Consider the following 19,903-nt stretch of genomic DNA (forward strand, 5'->3'; position numbering starts at 1 on the left):
AGATCAGCTCACATTACAGCCAGTGAATTCATAAAATGGCATACCTGCTCACCCGTTGATACAATTTATAAAAATCGTCCACGAAAGCAAGCGATTAAAAAATCGAAACATGAAAATGACCACTCTGATCATGATTGCTGATGCTTGGAACTTGAAAACAGCCGCTTCCGGACGCCTGAAAAGACCGTTCTCACTAAGCGTTCCACGCATGCGTGAAGCCGCCCTAAGTGTAGTTCACAAGAAGCAGGCGCCAGTGCACGAGACAGTTCGTGCCGCCTCGTGCTCTGCTCGCGGAGACACTCAATGGAGTTGTCGCGCGTACAGAAAGGCTACAGATCCCACGATGCATAGCGGCAGCGGTGGCGTAAATGAAACTGGCTGTGAGATCAGTCTATTGTTTCGAAAATCGCCAAGACGTTTTGGAGAATGAAGCGATGACATAGCAGGCGTTGAAAATTATTTATTCCACCAATTGTTATGAAGGCCGATCGTGTTGGTGTCGCAGTTTTTAAACACTGTCAGCTCAGCTCAACAACACGCTATGCTCCGTTCACCCTTAAGCTGAGCCTAGAAGCTCCGCCTTCAGAGCGAGCTTTCTGCCCTTGCTAACGCAAGCGCGAACGCGCAGACACGCGCAACGAAAGCACTGCGGAAGCCAGCGAGCTCGCGCTGAAAGCGAAGCTTCTTGTATCGGCTTAAGGGTGAACGGAGTATATAAAACACACTTTTGTGTACTGCGAGTGCTAACTCAATTTTACACTAAAATTAGGAGTTGCATGAAAAACAGAACCGAACAGAAACACTTCGTACAGTGGTGTAAATCACGAACACAGCAGGGATCTCATCTTCTTCGGTTAGGAGTAGCTGCTTCTTCAGCGAATAAAGAACATTTTGAGAAAAAATAAGAGTAGAAAATACTCTCCCTGTCAAGTTCTTAATCGCAGTCACTGGTTGTTGTTGTACCGTGGTGATTTCGGACCCTTCGAACCCACCAGCACTTTGTAGAGTCACATCTTCGGTCCCGACGCGCCGCACACGAATGAAGGTAAACAATCAAGATGGCAGAGTGTTCCCCGTGTTGGCCCCGCTTTCAACACGGTGTGACAGGATTTTCTCCGGCTGTCGGACAACAAATAGGCGAACACGGTTGCCGGGCGACAAAAAAATTGTGTTTCCCGACAGTTTCTGGTGCCTCATTGTGACAGGGTCGCCGAAAACATATTTCCTCGTGTTGATGGACAGAGTTGTCCAATTGATTCCTCAGTGTGAACACGATTTTATAGAGCACTTTGTCCGTCAACACGTGTAAAACATATGTTTTCACCGTTTTCATTAACCCAGTCCCATTAAAGCAAAAGCAACTGTTGGGAAACATACCTAGAAATCATCTTCGCCGCCTTATTCTCCGGCAGCCGAAAAACCCTCCCGTCACACCGCGTTGACGCGGCGAATATTGACAACACTCCGCCATCTTGTTTGTTAAATTCGTTCGTGTGCTGTGCGATATCACTGGAAATTTGCCTCTACAAAGTGCTAGAGCGTTCGAAGAGCCGAAACTTACCACGGGACGAGATCTATCAGTGATAGTGATTGGAAAATAATGTGACGTATTCGTCTAGTTTCTTTGAAGTGAACATCTTGGGAAGGAACAGCCGCAAAAAAACTTGGACACGGGTAAAGAAACACACCCGACACGACGGTGTCTATTTGGTCTGATTAAGATGCTTCTGTTTTCTTTCTTCCTTTTTTGTGTATTAAAAAACCAGTTGTTAACTCAGCGCCGTCCTGTCGTGTGTTTCTTTAACCTTCTCCAAGTTTTTTTGCCACTGTTCCTTCCCAAGATGTTCAAGTAATTGGAAAAATCAAGCTGAGAAGCATTTCTACGCTCTTTATTTTGTTGGGAGGCTCTTCACTCTAAAAAAAAAGCCCGTGCGGCTACTTTCCCGCACAACACTCGGAGAGCCAATCACCGCAACTTACTGAGGCAGCTCAGAAAATAACGATGCCGAAACATATGTTTAGACCAGAAAACGCCGTCTGAGTTGTGACATGAAGCAATGCAAAAAGTCACGCTTGCATTGCTTAATGTCACAACTCAGCCTACGTTTTTTGGTTTAAGCATATGTATCGGCCAGGACCAACTTGAATAGGGGGGAGACCTGGCTATCGCGCGCCCCTACTATGGGAGAGCTACTGGAGCTCTAGTTGAAGTTGCGGCTACGAGGTGGCGCGCAAAGACACCCCCCCCCCCCCCCCCCCCCCCCCCCCCCATCGTTTTGAATGGGGAAGGCTGCGCGATTCACGGTGCGGTACTGAAACCTGTGATTTTGTCTTACAGGCGTCATTCAGGAAATTATTTAACACTGGTGCCGCTTCTGTGCGCTAAAAATTCTTTTTATTTGATTCGCACAGTAATAAATAGCTGTATACTGCATTTTTTACACTAATTATAAAACAAATTCTATGCATGCTTCTCATAGAAGTCCTGCACCTTCAACACCTTTCGGGAAGTCGGTTTTTCTTTTATGACCTGCTTTGCCCGGTGCTCCTTCATCGTGTTTGATGCCATGTTCGTCAGAAACGGCCTCGTGAACTTTCTGACAACGAGAGTAACCAGGGTCGTTCTGTGATCTTGTGAGTCGTTGACTCCACAGGCCAATAGCGGGTTGCTCGCAACTGCCGGCAGAACCTTTTTTGTAAACGTCAGCAGTAGCTTCCTCAGTGCTAATAACCCCGTCTTGGCAAAATTGGATGCGCTCTCAAGCGTTCTCAGAAAGTTGACGAAGCGGGGGCTGGGATAGCACGGTACCCCACTGTCCAGGTTGTGTGCTATCGCAACGATTGCGCTGTTGTGTGGAGGGGACTTGAGCTGGTGCAAGCGCCTGTCGCAGACAATGTTGTCTTCAGCCGCCCCCACGAGGAAACCTCCGATAAGTGCCAGCGTGCTGGTTTGCAGTCCTGGAGCTGGGAAACCTATCAAAAAATTTGTTTTGCGTTTTTGGCTAGTTCTAACTTTTTATAAACGATAAAAATGTTCCTCACCTGAGAACGTCTGAAATTTCTTTAAGGGTTGCAAAATCTTCATATTTCGCGGCGAAGCAGCAGGCTGCAGTCCTGGCTTTTGCAGCAACGCACCGATATCGAACTCTGAGTCTTTAGTGACGCTTCCTTGCGTAATGCCCGTAAGAGCCTTCAAGGATAATAAGTGATGATGATGATGATGACAAGAATTTAGTGCAGAGAGGAGAGGGCGCCTTATTTATACGTTCGGTCGTTGGAGCCGCTCAGCTGCCTCACCGTAGAAAAGGGCGAATATACTCTGTCTGAAGTGAACTTGAACGTTAAAACGTACTTGAATCCTTGGTCCATCAAATGACGTGTGCACAATACAGTAGACAACGTTGTGACTGCCAGGGGTTCGTGAGTCTCGGACGTTACAAATACGCTGACCGACGGTGCGGTTCTCTTTCAGTTGTTCACATACTCGAGGAATGTGTTCTCGAGTCAAAATATCGAGAAATTCATCGGCTCCATTCGGCCCCTCCGAGGCAGCATTTCTCTCGTTCACCGGGCTCGCCGTCCGTAGCAGATAAAATTCTTGTGTCGCCATGTATAATTGTGTTACAAATACTCTGAAAAATTAGTTGCACGCAAAAAGAAAATAAATGCATACCTTCTTCGTTTATGCGACGGTCGTGCGGGTGTCACCGCGTTTTTTTTAGTCTGCTTTGAATTGTACTGCTTGTCGGTCGGATAAATCTCGAACACGGAACACCGTTGGCACCGCTGTGGTTTTCAGCTTTTTTTTATATTCACATTCTCCTTATAGTCATCTGCTATAAAATGCAGTGAGCATAGGACAGTGCCCCCGCTATTACTTGGGCGCCACAAAAATTCATTTCGCCTTAAAAAAAAACTGAAAGATGTTTTGATTGTTTTTTCTTCTTCGAATACAATATAAAACTATTATTCTTACTGCACGAAATGCCAGAGATAAACAAAAAATTGGCACTTACCGGCTCTCGAGATTCTTTTGATTTTTGATCCATTCTTCGCGGACACTCGATGATGGAAATTCGTAAAAGGAAAATCATTTGCCCTTTATGCTGTGCGAGATACACAGCTGCACACAAGAGTGTACCATTTACCCGCAGTTTGAGTCGACACTTCAATTTTCGTATCGTAACACACAGATTCCAGCGGCGTAGCCACCGAACTTCGGTGTTCCCCAAGGCTTCCCGGACTGAATCCGGTAGGGAAGGGTGGGGTAAGGTACCTCTATACTTTAGGGTGGGGGAGCTCCGAGCGCCACCACGAGCGTTCGTGAGGAGTGCGCGTACTTCTAAGCCGGCGTTGAGCCACAGTTCAGCAGACAAGTCTCCCCCTTATTTAAGTTGGTCCTGGTTTCGGCATCGTCATTCACTGGGCTGCCTCCGTTAGTTGCGGTGATTGGCTCTCCGAGTGTTGAACGGGAAAGTAGACGCACGGGCTTTTTTTTTTTTTTTTTAGATTGTTGCTTTTGGAGTACGTGGGCCTAACCGACGAAAATGAGATTCACAATTTATGCCAGCATATGGAGTGGTCCTGCATCTCATGCAGTCCCAATTTCTAGTGTAAAATAAATTAGCGGTAACTGTACCCCGAGCGTTTTCTGATGTGTGACGCTCAACTGAGCTCTCAGTGTTTAAAAACTGCGACTGACGGTTCGGTCGTCACAACGATCGGTGTAATACTATTTTTTCAAAACTGTATTTGCCTTTTCTGTCTGCTGTGTGATCACTTCGTTCGCTCAAACGTCCTGGAGTTTTAAAACAATTTTAGGTGTCCGGCAGCGCCTGTTTTTGAGCTCGAAACATCAACAACCATGAACGGCAGCGGTCGTTATCCCACTCCGTCTTTTCTATCGTACGAGTTCGTTCATGATTTTAACCTTGTATACAACATCCGAGTATAGCACGTTATTATTAATCATCTAGCTATGCTGACAATTGCGGTCAATTTTTATTTCAACGATGGTTTGAACGTTCAAGACTGTAGCTGTGACCTTTTCTATGCTTGCTTTTTGTAATTAGCTATTCACTTATCAAATAATATCAGCTGGACATCGGGCTTGCTTATTGTTAAATATAAGTTTTCGTGTCTTCGAGAAAATGGTTAGAACCACGTTACTCATCGAGCGTTTCACCATTGAAGCCGTCTATAGGCTGTGTTTTCGGCACAAAATTTGCTCCTCTACCGAACCGGGCGACGCGCGGTGTCCAACAACGCAATTTGCTACTGTTTCGGTTGCAGAAGGCTGTCACACCGAGGCAACATTGCCACTGTCGTCCGTGTTGTGCTGATGTTACAACACTATGACAGGATTGTCGGGCAACAGAGAGAACGACGAATAAGTTGACCGACTGTTGTCGAACATGTTGTGCTGATGTCGCGACCGTCCGTGTTTTCTCGATGTGATCGGGTCTTTTCAAACGACAATCCGGCCACTTCGATTGATATTTATTCGAACGTTTGTGGAAGCTAATAACCTTGATTCGTTTGAATAACAAGTTAGAGCACCTCATTGTGGGCCGTGGAAATTCCGTTATATTTGTGTGCCTTTTTTCAGCCTTCAAACATCCTGGTTTCATCGAAGGGAATCCTTTTCCTGTCTGATCTGATGCCGCAGGGAGTCCTAACAAACGTCCCACTTGGTTTTATCCAAACTCCAGTGGAAGGCAGAGGCAAAAACACAGGTTCGTCAGCATTTCTAGTTTTATCAATGCAAAAATAATGTGTTTACTTCTCAGCGTGCTTTACAGAGGGCAGTTACACTGCTTCATGCATGCCTTATATATAGACACTGAAAATCCTCTTAGTATAAAAAGAAATATGGATTGAAGACAGCAAGTAGCTTCCATACACCATTTTATTCCGATAGTATGTCTGGTATTGTGTAACTTTTATTGGTACTTCATGTGGTACTTAAAGTTTAGAGTGAGATTAGATTGCTGAGAAAATGACACCTTCCTAGAGTAGGAGTTCTGTACTGTGCGTTTTCCCGTAGTAAAGGTTCGTTTACACACTGGCAAACGAGTACGACTGACTGAGACAAAACCGGTACTTAAAGGGGCACTGACACCCCAAAGGTCGTATTTATTTTTATTGTCTAAAACGATGCAAGTTGCAGCCATAGACACGCAAAAAAAAACCGCATCGCGAAAAAAAATTTTCCCGCGCGCACGCGCGCCTTTTTATTTTTGGCGTTTGATTTTCCCGCCTCTCGCCTCCTCGCTTCTTTTGATCGGTGACGTCAAAAATCAGGAAATTTAGAAGCTTTGTAGGCGGCATCTTTATAACATTTAATGACGGCAATCCTAAAACATGTTTTTTAACGCAATTGCGAACGCACTACGGCCCTTCTTTTTGAAATACCAAAAATCGGGAGTTCGTTGTGGTGCCGTCTCCTGGATTTGTATCCTCCAACGGAAAACAGGCGACACCGCTCAAAACCGGTCCGCCGCAACGCCGGCGCTAGCCGGCGCTCGCTCCTATCCTCCTCGCTTTGGGTCGCCATGGCAACAGCAGGGAGTGGTGACAGGAAAGTGGACTCTCAGGTCTCTGCAATTTTTGACGTCAAGGCGCCGGCGCCGATCGCGCGGGAACTTCGAATTCGGCATTTGGAAATTGTTTTTTTACTTCACAAATACTGAATTCCCAAATTTCAAATTTTGAGGGTAATGCCCCGGCATCGTTTTCAACCGTTTCGGATAATAAAAAAAAATATGATTTTGATGTGTCAGTGCCCCTTTAAGCTTCTTGCAACGGCTTAGCACCGGATGCGCTGCTCCGGAGCTGGTCGCAAGCCGTCACTATACTCCGTTTCACCTTCAGTCCGAGCGCAGTGGACGCCACGAGCCATCCCAGCCGATCCAGCGCCGGGAGAAAGTCGCGTGACCTGCCGGTGGGGCGGGGCGACACAGGGAGCTCAAGGTCGCATGACACTCCCTCAACGCCGCATTGGCTGGGATGGCTCCTAGCGTCCGCTGTGCTCGGACGGAAGGTGAAACGGAGTATAGACGCCTCAAAACCGGTCTTGTCTCAGTCGGTTGTAGTCAAACGCAGGTGTGTGAACGGGCCTTAAGACAGACTTCACGCAACGGTATTCAATATTTCTTTCAGTCAGTGACGTCAGTTGGCGGCCACGAGAACTTATCAAGGCAGTGGCTAGTGAGCTGGCAGCGAAGGTGATGTCTACTGCCTCTGACATGCAGGTTGGTTCTATCGAGAAAATAAGAAAACACTAAAGATTTCCAGACTAGGGTGTAATTCTATACTCTTGCGTATCCCCCGGACAAGATAGAACTGTGGGCGCAGGAGCGGAATAGGATATACACCAGAAGAGCTGTTGCGTATAGGATATACACCAGAAGCGCTGCACCCGGAGCGGCCCGCTCCCCCCCCCCCCCCCCCCCCCCGCACCCCCCTTGTGGCGCCACTGCATAAAGGTCATCCTGGTGATATTCCACACCTTCTGGTGATAGTTAGGAAGTTACAGAGGGTTAGCAAATTGGCGAAGGAAAGAAATCATACTTTTGGTTCTTAATTTCTAGGCTAGGTGGCACAATTTACCGCCCGTTATAAAGGGTAGAGCCGTTAGCATCCATTCATCCATCCATCCTTGGGCATGAAGCGTTTGATTGGATCCGAGTTCACACTGACCGCTGATGCGGTTCTCGTGTTGAATACATTCTCAGGGGATATGATCAAACTACAGCCGACTCAGATAATTGGCGCTACAGCTACTAGTTTATACTTTTTGAAAAGGGTCTATTTCCAGATTCAACATTCATGCGGCGAGGCGACATATACGTCCCGTTCATCAGGAACGGGGTGGTTGAAACGTGAACTGACGCATATTCAACCTGCCGCCACGTCATTGGTTCTGGAGCGGATAACAAGAAGACCAGAGATTGGCATCCCGGCACGAACTGTGTAGACGCGTGTACTTTCGGATATTTTCGGAAGAGATCGGCTAACGTCATTAGTCAACTGAGTTTCAACTTCCTGGACTTGTGATGCCGCCACGTGACTCGATTGGCATGTCCTTTCAGCAGAATATCTTGCTTAAACTATTTGAAGAGAGCGTGCGTAGAGAGGTCAAGTCAAGCCAACACCATCTTCTAGAATAATGGCGGCCTTCGAACGCCCCACTCTTCCTCCATGTGACTTCATCACAGTCGGATGGCGCCAACTCGGCAATTAGACCCAAGCCCAATGCCGAGCGTCCTTCGACGTGTTAATTGGACACGAGGCCCAGCCGAGCACTGACGCAGCACTCGTAGCCAATCCGTGTCTTCGATAGATCTCGCTTTGATGACGTCGAAATTCTAGTGCACAGGCTTTGATTATTCCAGGTGGTGTTAGTTAAAGCTGGAGCGGTTCCAGTTGCACATGGCACGTCATGAATGCCGCGGCAGCCCTGCAGGCACTTCGGCTGTCATCCCAAAAATCCGGAAAGGAATGACGGTCGAAACCCGAAGAGCGATCTGTGTGTACCGGTCCAGACGTCGAGCGTCGGTCAGAATGCCAGACACGCCAACCTCGGCTAGTCACTGTTGCTGCCTGCGCACTCGGGGCGCCACTCGCGCGTTTGGTTTCCTATAACGGAAAAAGGTGTACGTATTCATGGAATCCGAGACCTCGTACACTCGCCGCAAACAATTCCGCATCTGCCGTCCCGGTCCATCCGATGAAGCGGATGACAGACTTTTACGCTACTCATTCCAAGTACTAATCAAATTACTTGCAATCGATTATTTTTGAAGTAATTTTGTAATTATTTGATTATCAGGAAGTAATCGCAACACTGATCTGATTACTTTTAGAAGTTACTCGTAACTGTTACTGTTTTCCCCCTCCCGTTTGTTATGGTGACCTTTGTCTTACAAGTTTCTTACCACGGAATCATCGAACCAAATCTTCGACATTAGTATAATTTAGCAAAATTGGTGGATTAAGAAGGTATGTATAGTTCATAATTCGGTGATTCTAATTCATTAATGAATAATACAAAATACCCGTTATCGAACCGGCAGAAAAATCTGTTACTTTGAAAATCTGAAGTAATCAGAGAAGTAACGGTTACTTTTTCAAGTAAGGGCCAATTACTTTTTATCTCGTGTAATCGAGTGATCTAATTAAGTACCTTTTAAGCAAAAGTAATTGTAATTTTAATCGATTAGTTTATCGAGTAGAGTGTACAAGACTGCCTGACGGTGACCTCTCTCTTTTTTTCTTTTTTGGCTTGCGGCGGATTTTTTCTTCATTCTTTTTATGTGGGTCATCTCAGACGATCGCAACGACCGTAAATTTGTGTTCAGTTCAGTGCAGTTTATTATTCCTCGGAGGCACTTCACCTGAAGTAGATTACATGAGGAGGAGGGGGGTTTGATCTAGTAAACAAGATTTAACTGTGAGAGTTGCTTAATAACTGTTTGCTTAGGAGCAAGATACACATCATACAGATAATAAAAATGCAATGAACCGATAAATAGTAAATTTATACCATAAAACGTCTTGATTAATGAAAGACATGCTTCAGGTGCTCCTTGTAAAGATCATTGAACCTATCCTGGTTAGCTCTGAGTACAATCGTTTCAGGGAGAGAATGCATATTTTTAATGGCTAGAAAAAGCAGCTGTATTCCGAAATTACGTGGTTCTCGCGAATAGAGGATTTACTTCTAAGTTCTAGTCACGACGCAAGGAGCTAGGTGCATGATGGCGGTTGACAGTTATGGCACCGAAAAGAAGAGGAATGCAAGATTTTGTGGAAAATGAGAATACGAGCAAGTTTAGTTCTTTCAGTCAATGGAGAAATATCTAGGATTTATTTTAATGTAGTTATGCTTGGACGTCCGGAAGTAGTCATGAGAAATGAATCGAGAGACGTTGTTTTGAACATCTTCCAAGTTTGTTCATAAGATATGCCTGATGAGACCACCACATGAAGTTAACGTAGTCCAACTTAGATTATAAGCCGTTAGTTTAACAGATTGTGTGTAAGGTTTAGGTTGCGTTAAATATACGCTAAAGGTTTACAAGCGCTAACCACTATGGTGTTAATATGAGCATGCCATTTTAGGTTTTCAGAAAATCTCACACCTATAGGGGCTATTCACTGGACGTCATATTTGAGGGCGATGTTGAGAGCGCATGCTCAGAACTAGCTCACATTAATAGCCTGCTAAGACGGCAATCTTGATGGTGCGGAATGCACGTTGCAAAGGAACTGCGGAACCTCGCAGTCAGCGCGCGCTCAGCAGTCGCACACACAGATATGGCCGACAGTGAATACTCCCTGTTGGCGACGTGCGCGATTGAAAGCGTCTCTATGTCGGCCTTCCACGATTGGCCGAATGCTGACTATGACGTCAGCAAAGGATTTCTCTTCGACGGAAATAAAAGGAATGTAAGAACTTCAATTTTAACCATGTTGGCAGTGTTGGTTTCAGAGCGCAATGATTTCAAGCTTCCACCATGCTCATTAGACACACCATCGAATTTGTTCTTCGCAAGATAATGACGTCACGAGAGCTAACCATACAAGGGTGCCACCAAAACATCTCGCCGCTAACAGTCGGTTGCAGGTTAAGATTCCAGGGGAAACCTTTCCCCTTGAGCAGAGCGAACACTGGAGAGGTTGTGCACCGACTACAGATATTTATACCTCGACGTTTTCTTGATAGGCAGTGTTATGGTCACTGACAGAGTTGGAGCGGCAGGGTGTGTCTTTCGAACACCCGGCCTCCAGCACGCGCTCCATGCCTTCCGTTTTGCTTTGGCTGCGCGCGCGCGCTCGAGGTTCACGAAACGTCAAAGCGCTGTCGAAGGTAGGACGTCAGCGCTGGAGGTCGGACAACTGAAGCTCGCCCATGCCGTCTTCATCATATCAGTAAGATGTCGTTCTATATTTCGGGATTTTTTTTAACCAGTGAATGGTACTGTGAGTAGTTTGTTCTTGGTTGCATTCACCTTCCCATGCCATGTTACACCATAGTGATAGCGTGTTTAACTTGCCGTGGTAACAATGAATCTTTAGGGTAAGTATAGAACGGCAAGTGCGCATTTGTCCGCAAAGAGCCTAAATGGAGATGTTAGATGGAGAAGAAGGTCATTAATATCATCTGCCATTACTGGCGGATGAGCCTCAACGTGGTAAAACGCAAATACTAGCATTCACACGTAGTACCACCTCCCCGAGTTTCCCTCAACTAAGCAGCATTAGTACTGGTCACTGCACATCATATAAATATTTAGGACTTCACATCACCAGCAGACTCACATGGAATGGTTACATTAAAGAAATTGTTTTAAAGACTCCTCGCACACTTGGGTATCTAAGTCCTAACCTCAAATTCGCTTCACCAGATATTAAGACGTTATACTTCACGATTTAGTCTGGTAACATCATAAATTAAATTGGCGTCGCCGATATGCTCACCGTTTTAAAGTTATCTAACTAATTAAGTTGACAGCATTCAGAACAGAGCATTGAGCTACATTTCTTTCGGACTATTCTTCGTATGCAAGCGTCACATCACTTCGCAATCATCCAGGCCTCGAGACTCTTTCCTTACGGCGTAAGCTTTCCCGGCTACTCCTTCTTCATAAGATCTATTATCACAATCCGCAGATCCAAACAACCATTCTCGACACCCCCGGTCGCGTTTCCGCCAGAATTGGCAATGTTTGTAACACCAAATTCATTCATGCTTCACTTTCTTTCGTCGCATATTGCGTTACCACTTGCAATTGCGGAATGGAATCTCTTTCCAAATAACGTTGCTACAAGAACGTACAGCGCTAAATTTCAAGAAAAAATCACTATCTTTATTAATCATAGTGATGAAACTTAAACTTATAATGAGAATTGTAATTTTATTATTGTCTTAATTGTATGCCTCTGTGTGCTATGCTCATATTGTTTTTTGTTATGTATTACACAGAATTTTGAAATTGTATTTAAACCCTTCATTGTGTAATACCCGGAAACTGGTCCTCAAGCATATAAATAAATAAATATAAATAAGCAATAAAAGTGGACCCAGAACGCTACCCTGGAGGCTGGGGAACAGCTTACATAAGGGGGAAGGGTGGGTGATTTGTCTTTAGTCCTGACGAAGATGAACAGCTTATTTACGGTTAGTTAAAAATTCAGCTATCTTGTTCATAATAGAAAGATGAATGTTTAGTTTATGACGTTTTTACAGAAGTTAATGGTGATGAGCCATGCCTAATGATTTTTAGAAATCAATGAAAACAGCGTTCGTGTAGGTTTAACGAGTAAAAGTTGTTATACAGATCAGTAACGAATTAACGACGCTGGGTCTCACACGAACATTTTTTCCTGGAACCATGTTGATGGTTGTATACTAAATGATTTTTTTTCACAAAACGTTCATACTGTGAGAGTAGAAAAAATGTTCCATAATTTTGCAAGGTATGCAAGTTAATTATATTGTACACACATGGGTTAGTAAGTAATGCATCTCAAATAAAAACAGCGCGAAAAAGAAGAAGAAAAAAAGGACGAGTAAAAAAGTGGACAGGTCAGCGCTTGGTCTGTTCAGTTTCTTTATTTCGTGCCTCGTTTTTTTTTTTTTTTTTTTTTTTTTGCGTTGTTTTTTATTTAATAGTATGAATTTATAATTTGAATCGTTCTTTTTTTTTTTTTTTTTGCGGACTTCAACATAGGCAAAATTCTACCGAGTCTCCTGTCCGCGGGATGGGTTGTTAAGTCAAGTGATTGTTGTAATAGGACTGAATAGATCGCAGCATATGCATTTTGTTCATGTGAAATTTTTAGGACAAACATTGTTATCTCCAGTAGCTTTGTTTAGATTTCCTAAATACTTACGTAACAGAAGTTTTGAAATAGTTACGTAAATCAGTTTTTAAATAGTTACAAAGTAGAAGTTCCTAAATAGTTACGTAAATCAGTTCTTAATAGTTATGTAATTCGGTTCCTAAATAGTAACGTAAGTCAGTTTTCTTAAATAGTTACGTATCAGAAGCTCTTATATAGTAACTTAAATTACTTCTTAAGTAGTTTCGTAAAGCCGTTCTTAAATAGTTCCATAAATCAGTTCTTAAATAGTTCTGTAAATCAGTTCCTAAATAGTTAAGTAAATCAGTTCTTAAATAGTTACGTAGCAGAATGAAGCGAATTGAATTGTTTTAGAGCGCAGCTCTTCGGCGCCCGTTTCCGGCTTGAGCGGCGTCGCCGTCGGCGTAACCGCGCGTTGCATGCAGCTCAGGTTGCATGCAACCCGCGTTGCACGCAACCCGCCGGTGCCAGTATGAACACGTGTTGCATGCAACCCAGGATGCATTTAGTCCAAGCTGCATGCAACCCACGTTGCATGCAACCCGCCGGTGTCGCCGTGTTTCATGCAATCCGGCGTCGCCCCCGTTTGTGTTTGCCTCGTGGAGAGTCGTAAATTGTGTACACTTGAGAAACAAGTATTTGACGGAGGAAACAAACCTCGCCTACTTTGAACTTTACGTATGGCGACAGATCCGACAAGTATCCAACTTAGTTATTGCTTGGCATCGTGCTGAACAAAACAATATGACTTTATTGGGACGCGAAAGTACGGTTTTACAAATAGCACCTCGTTCACTGTTAATTATACAACGGTGTTAGAGTGTACTAAATTCGGGGAGCGTTACGACCGCCACCAACTTGCCGAGGCGCTTGGTGGGGAAGCAAAATATGCAAGACATTAAGCAATGCAAGCGTGACGTTTCGCATTGCTTAATGTCACAACTCAGACTGCGTTTTTTGGTCTAAACATAAGTTTCGGCATCGTCATTTGCTGAGCTGCCTCCGTAAGTTACACTGATTGACTCTCCGAGTGTTGTGCGGGAAAGTAGACGCACGGGCTTTTTTTAGAGTGGACTCTTTCCCTTCTGACAGTCTATTCAGTGTAGGCGCGTTCCTGTACGTTTAAAGGGATGCTGAAGCGAAGCAAAGTAAGGCCGCAGAAGCTTTGAACGGGACGCTACGAAGAACACAACTCATACATGGATATCGCAAATGAATGGCTATATTCTTGGAAAAGAAGGGCGCGATCAAGCGATGACTATAACCTTCACGATCCTCCTGGATCATTTGGGAATGGGGAAAAACGGCCTCGCTTCTCTCCTCCTGCTTCGGTTCACGAGCTCCAAGGGACGAAGCGAAGAGGAGAGGGAATGAGAATTGTGACGTCACATGTTTCGCCAGCCTCGCCGGTAGTGTTCAATCGCACGCTTCTTTTCCAAGAAATACGGCCATCCGTTAGAAACACGAACAGCCTTTTCAGTTTCGGCGTCTTTCTTCGCAAGGTTGCCGGTATGCTGATCTACTACATGGTGACTGGGAACCACCTGTTTGGCAAGAATGACCTCGAATGCCAGACGAACATTCTGCGCGGCCGACCCATCTTGAATCCCGTCAACGCGGAGCTTGACGATCTCGTGCACCACCTGGTCACTCTGGAGCCCGAGTATCGATTATCCGCCAGCGAAGCTATCAGGTAAACGCACTTCTATGTGACGTCATCACAGTCGAATGACGCCAACTCAGCGATTGAACCCGAGCCCCATGCCGAGCGTCCTTCGATGCGTTGATTGGACACGAGGCAGAGCCGAGCACTTACGTAACACTCGTATCCAATCTGCGCCTTCGCTCGATCTCACTGTGATGATTTCAAAATTCGAGTGTCTCTCAGGCTTCGATTATTCGAGGTGGTGTTGGTGCAATACGCATGGATGCCCTTGTTTTTCGAGTCCACCCACAAACAAATATCCCAAGACCATTTTTTTTATGACGAAGACAATTTAAGGGGGAAAGCAGCGTAACTCGAATCCGTCCTGTTGCGGGAAGCGTTTTCGGAAAATCTTGTGGAGCAAGTCAACACAATTTCAACACTCCGATTAGCTTGTTTTCATAAATGTCACATCACCTGCTTTAGGAGGGGGGGGGGGGGGGGGGGGTTGTTGCAGTTATTCACGCGCTTGTCTTCAACCAGCTCCCAGATTTGCTCACCCGATAAGGGTGAGCAATAATTCTGGGAGCCGGCTAAGGGCTAGGGCGTAAATCACTGAGGCGTGTCTAAGCCACACTCCTTCCCATCTTCTCCCTCATTCCGTAAACCAGTTGATGGGACGTTCACGAAAACACGCCAATCAGAGTGCCGAATTCGGACTGCTGACGTTTTTCGCAAGCTTTTCGGAATACGCGTGGCGGAAAGAATGGAATCGTCAACGGCTCTTAAGAGCCGCGATTCGCTGATCGCGCGAATGGGTGTGAAACAACATTGGTGATCGCGGTATACCTCGTTTGATGTAAAGATATCTATCAAGCAGCGTCAAAAGCGCAAGTGATTAGGCCTTTTCAGTTCATGATTGGTTCAGCGATGATATATATAGAACACGTACAGAAACCGAAACATTACGAACACCATGATGGTAAGCTTTTGACGTTGTCTGATTGGTCCCATCAGCTCGTAGCGCCGGCTGCGTCTGGACTTTGGGTGAAACTAAGTATTGGCCTCGAGATCTACCTTGAGGTGGAGCTAGTGCCACTAAATAAGCTACGCTTCAGAGTAACGACACTTGGCCATATTGTGTCTTAAAATCATGGTCGCCAGTTATCTGAAGCTTTATCTGAAATCACAGGAAACGCGTTTCCGCCCTCCACAAATGTTTAAACAGTTCGTGACAGAGCAAAGCAATATTAAATTATCTTCCTAACACCGAGTCTAATGCTGAAGAAGTTGCACTTTTGAATCATGACGATGGGCAGTTGCGTCTGCTCTGCATACCAGCCAAAATGGCGGCGCACACAACAATGTCGAGGAACGGCGTGCCGATAGTATACAGTGTACTAGAATACTTGGGTAGTGTTGGGGACCGGAGGGGCTCGCCTGAAGCGCGTGGTATTGATCGCGACAGGTGTCGACACCGGCGCGTTATCCAGATGGTGTGCGCATGCGCGGCTGCACGCGCGAAAGTATGAATCTTTGGTGCCGCTTTGGTGGGGTGCACATAGGATTTCTGATACAGCTACGACCTGCCAGCGGTCGTACCGCGGCATCAATTACGCTGCGGCACGATCGTTAGCAACACGATGCTTCAATGTATTGGGCAGTAAAAACTACATTACCCTTCCTTTTCATAAAAACAATTGCGACTTTAAAGAAGCGGATGGCAAGTTGTTTCAGCGTAGAATTAGCTGCGACTTTCGGTTTGTCGGATGGTGAGCATTTTAAATGAAATGCCCATTTTCTTGGTCGCAAAGGCCGAACACTAGATATTTGCAAGGAATATCTAAAACTCGGAAGCAGTTTTTTTTTTTTTTAATCTTATTTTATAATAAAACGAAACGGCACACACTAAAGTCCGAGATTGTTTTCGTATGTTTTTAATACCCCAGGTTAACTTCTTTTCTGTCCGTCTTTTTTTTTTTTTTATCTTAATCAGCTCGCTTCACTTGTCACTCATTCTTCTGTTCATTTATGCGACGAACCACCCAAGCGACGGTCGCAAAATGGTGAGAATCTTTTATTTCTTAATGGCTGCCACGACCATCCGAGGACCACCCGACGTTCACTTCTAAGAAATGGCTTATAGGCCGTGACAATTTTTATCGTGCGTTTTAACATTGAACTTAAGTCCAAAAACTAAGACAGCGTGGGCTGAACAACTTATGCTTTATAAGATTCAAAGAAAACAAGCAACTATTTCACATCATTTTGAGCAGAAAACATGAGCACACGTAGATCAGGCAAGAAAAAGTTGTAATAGTTTACAGCACGGCATTGAAGTAATGGTTACAATGTGCAGCGCATGCATGGTTACAATACGCAGCGCATTATCCTCTTGAGGGTAAACCATCTGAAACCTACACGCTCATAACAATACATTTAACCGACAGCTGCTTTCTGACAACCAGATAAGTCTCGCCTGAGCTGGGTATCCGAAGGGAAAGACCCAAGGTTCCACAGGGGGCGTATCTGGTTCACGCAAACATACAGGGTGTTTTTGTTTTATTGTTTACAGAACTTTACATATTTTACAAAAAAAGAATGTGGCAGATATGTGGATGCCGTCTTTCGTTATATCTGTAGGGCTCGGTGGACAATAAATGGGTGAATAACCGTTTTGGGTGAATAACCGTTTAATGGGTGAATAACCGTTTAATAATTAACCCAAATCTGTTAGTTAACTTGTTTATTAACGGCTCAATTCGCTATGGTGCAATTGCAGTTTTAAAAAGAATAATTATTAAAGGAAAACACAATTTCGACAATTCGCGACAAAGCAACGAGGTTCGCGAAATTTATCGTAAAAGTTAACCTTTCTTCGCATGATTCAGAAACCGCGTTATGAAAATAATACGTAGAATAGTGATTTAGTCGTCTTGATGTGTGGCGCCGGCGAGTCCGCCGAAGACACGCTGTCGAGTTAGTGACGAGGGGACAGAAACAACTATGTCATTCTTCTACGCATGAATATCAGCACAACCTCATTCGCGCTTTCAGCGCGCGGTTTTTTAATTAAGCGAAGAAAGGCAAAATTTTAGCGATGAATATCTCAGGACAGAACGAGCGGGTTGGTAGAGATAATAGACAGTTTTAGTGGATCGTACGCTAAAGCCTTGCGTACGCAATAAAATTGCGGGTCGGGAGTGCGCGTGCGCAGAACGCAATAGAAGAGCTAGCGTATTGCGTACGCACGCAACGCTGGGGATTTTGCGTGGCGGGCTAGCGGGCTCTGCGGGACGTTCTCGAGAGATCTCGGACCCAACGAGAGCGCCAGTTTCAAGATGGCGGTTACCTCGACTGGCGCAGCAAAGGCGACGTGGTGTTTTCGAAGTTCTGTGTTACGTGAAATTGCGTGGTGTTCAGCTCGGCAATTCTTTCCGGGACCCACGGCGGTCGAATCAGATCGCCGTGCAGCTGAAGGAGTGCACAGTGAAAATGTTCGCCGCTTGGAATGTGCGTCAACGCTGCGATCTGCTCAACGCTAAGCCTATTCGCACAGTTCATCGCCGATGGACGAGCGACTCTAAAAGAAATCGCCGAAGTTCTCGCTATGTACTGGACATCAGTAGGTCATGAATTTTATTCCGCGATAGCATTGATAAAAGGTGCCGTTTCAAAGGGAAGATTGACGGAGGCTCCGTGATCGAATTTGGCTACGCACCCTTAAGCCTGGTTCAGACCCAGATCGAGTTTGGCCGCAACGCAGTCAGACTGCGTTTGACTGCGTTGCGGCAGCGAGAAACCAGGACATCCCTGCTACTTATAAAGATGATTCTTTGAATTAGATTGCACGCTTCACACGAAGCACAGATGTGCCGGTGACTCGCTTTCGGTTCTCGACGCAACGCAGTCAAACGCACTCAAACGCAAGTGTCAGAACCGGCCTTTACTCGTAGCCACTGTACCCCGCAGAAAAGCGCGCTTGACGAGGCAGCTGCAGCTTGGTTTAATTTGAAATAAAATGATTGGACACGTTTTCATTTTCAATATTTTTTTCCAGGAGCATGGTTGCGCTATAAGCACGTGGAATTCTGCAGCTCTAGCAAATCTAACCAAGATCATGCGCGGTGTTCACTCGAAAACGTAACGCACAACTAAATTCGGTCCGAGCAGGTCATTTTTAGCGTACGCTATACTATTGTGTATTGCGTACGTAAGAGCCAGCAACGCTATACTAAAACTGTCTAATGAAACTTGAGGAAGAAAACGAGAAGGGAGGGACAAACACAACAAAAACGAGCGCCGTGTTGCTTTCACTCAAAGCTCGTTGTTCTGTTCGCGAACTTTCTAAATTGGGTTTCCCCTTTAATAATGGCTCCCATTAAAGCTGCAATTGCAACATGGCCCATTGAACCGTTCATTAACCCTTTGCCTACCGCATTAAAAAAAAAGATTTGAGAATACCGATTTTTTTTTATGTGCCCTATACTCTGTTTCACCTTGTGTTGTACCCAGTTGTACCGCAGGAAAGGCTACAAGCGCGAGCTCCTTGCTCTATGGCACATCTCGGCGGCACAAGCTCTCGTGCACCAAGGGCAGGTGCCAACGCTATGAGCTCGCGCTTTTAGCCTTCGCTGCGGTACAACATAAGGTGAAACGGAGACACGTGCACCGCTCAAAGTAAAAAAAAAAAAAAAAAACGGGCTGCGCGATTTTTTCCGGATAACTCGACTACAGCACCGCCACGAACTGTCAATACACGCGCCCTCACGAGCTCTCGTTGCCGAGCCGGTTCGGTCCCCAACACTACCCAAGTATTCTAGTACACTGTACCGATACTCTAAGCGCAGCTCATTTAGTGGCTCTAGTTGGAGCTACTGTCGCGCTATCATCATCATCAAAGAAGGGATAGAAGCAGGGCCGCCCCATATATGTTCTCCACGTTCGCGCGCGAGACGGTGCACATGTAGATTCTTGCGTTTGTTTTGTCACATAGTATCAATGGGAAAACCATTTTAGCGAAAATAGGGGCCGTACTGTTCGGCGCTTCAGTAAAGATCGAATCGTCTTACCAGCGTACGGTCTAAATTTAAAAAAAAAAAAAAAAAAAAAACGCTCAAGTGGATGCGTCGTCTGCTCTAGGCAGACGTTGGGAAGCATGGATTACCACGACGGATGCCTGTCTCCGGGGGAGCTGCGATATTTATGTTAAATATTTTTTTTTAAGAGATGTATCGGTTCACTACCGTGGCAATTCAACGAAACATTGAATTCCAACCCGGATAACATAATACAGGTACTGTGGGCTATGAAATCGCAGGTTCTATGGCCTTTTTTTTTAATTTTAGCTTATGCAGTAATATAAATATTTAGAATAAAGAGAAGTTA

General features: G+C 45.2%; 1 protein-coding gene across 1 annotated transcript in view; it reads left to right on the forward strand.

Annotated features, from left to right (window-relative positions):
• Positions 1-19,903, forward strand: part of LOC121045872 — an 81,581-nt gene that overhangs the window by 40,959 nt on the left and 20,719 nt on the right. The window contains exons 13-15 of the mRNA XM_040499270.2: positions 5,609-5,735; positions 7,162-7,253; positions 14,373-14,563. Coding sequence (XP_040355204.1) covers positions 5,609-5,735; positions 7,162-7,253; positions 14,373-14,563 — 410 coding nt within the window. The remainder of the gene's footprint in view (positions 1-5,608; positions 5,736-7,161; positions 7,254-14,372; positions 14,564-19,903) is intronic.

Source organism: Ixodes scapularis, unplaced genomic scaffold, assembly GCF_016920785.2.
Source record: "Ixodes scapularis isolate PalLabHiFi unplaced genomic scaffold, ASM1692078v2 PGA_scaffold9__187_contigs__length_104089568, whole genome shotgun sequence".
NCBI lineage: Eukaryota > Metazoa > Arthropoda > Arachnida > Ixodida > Ixodidae > Ixodes > Ixodes scapularis.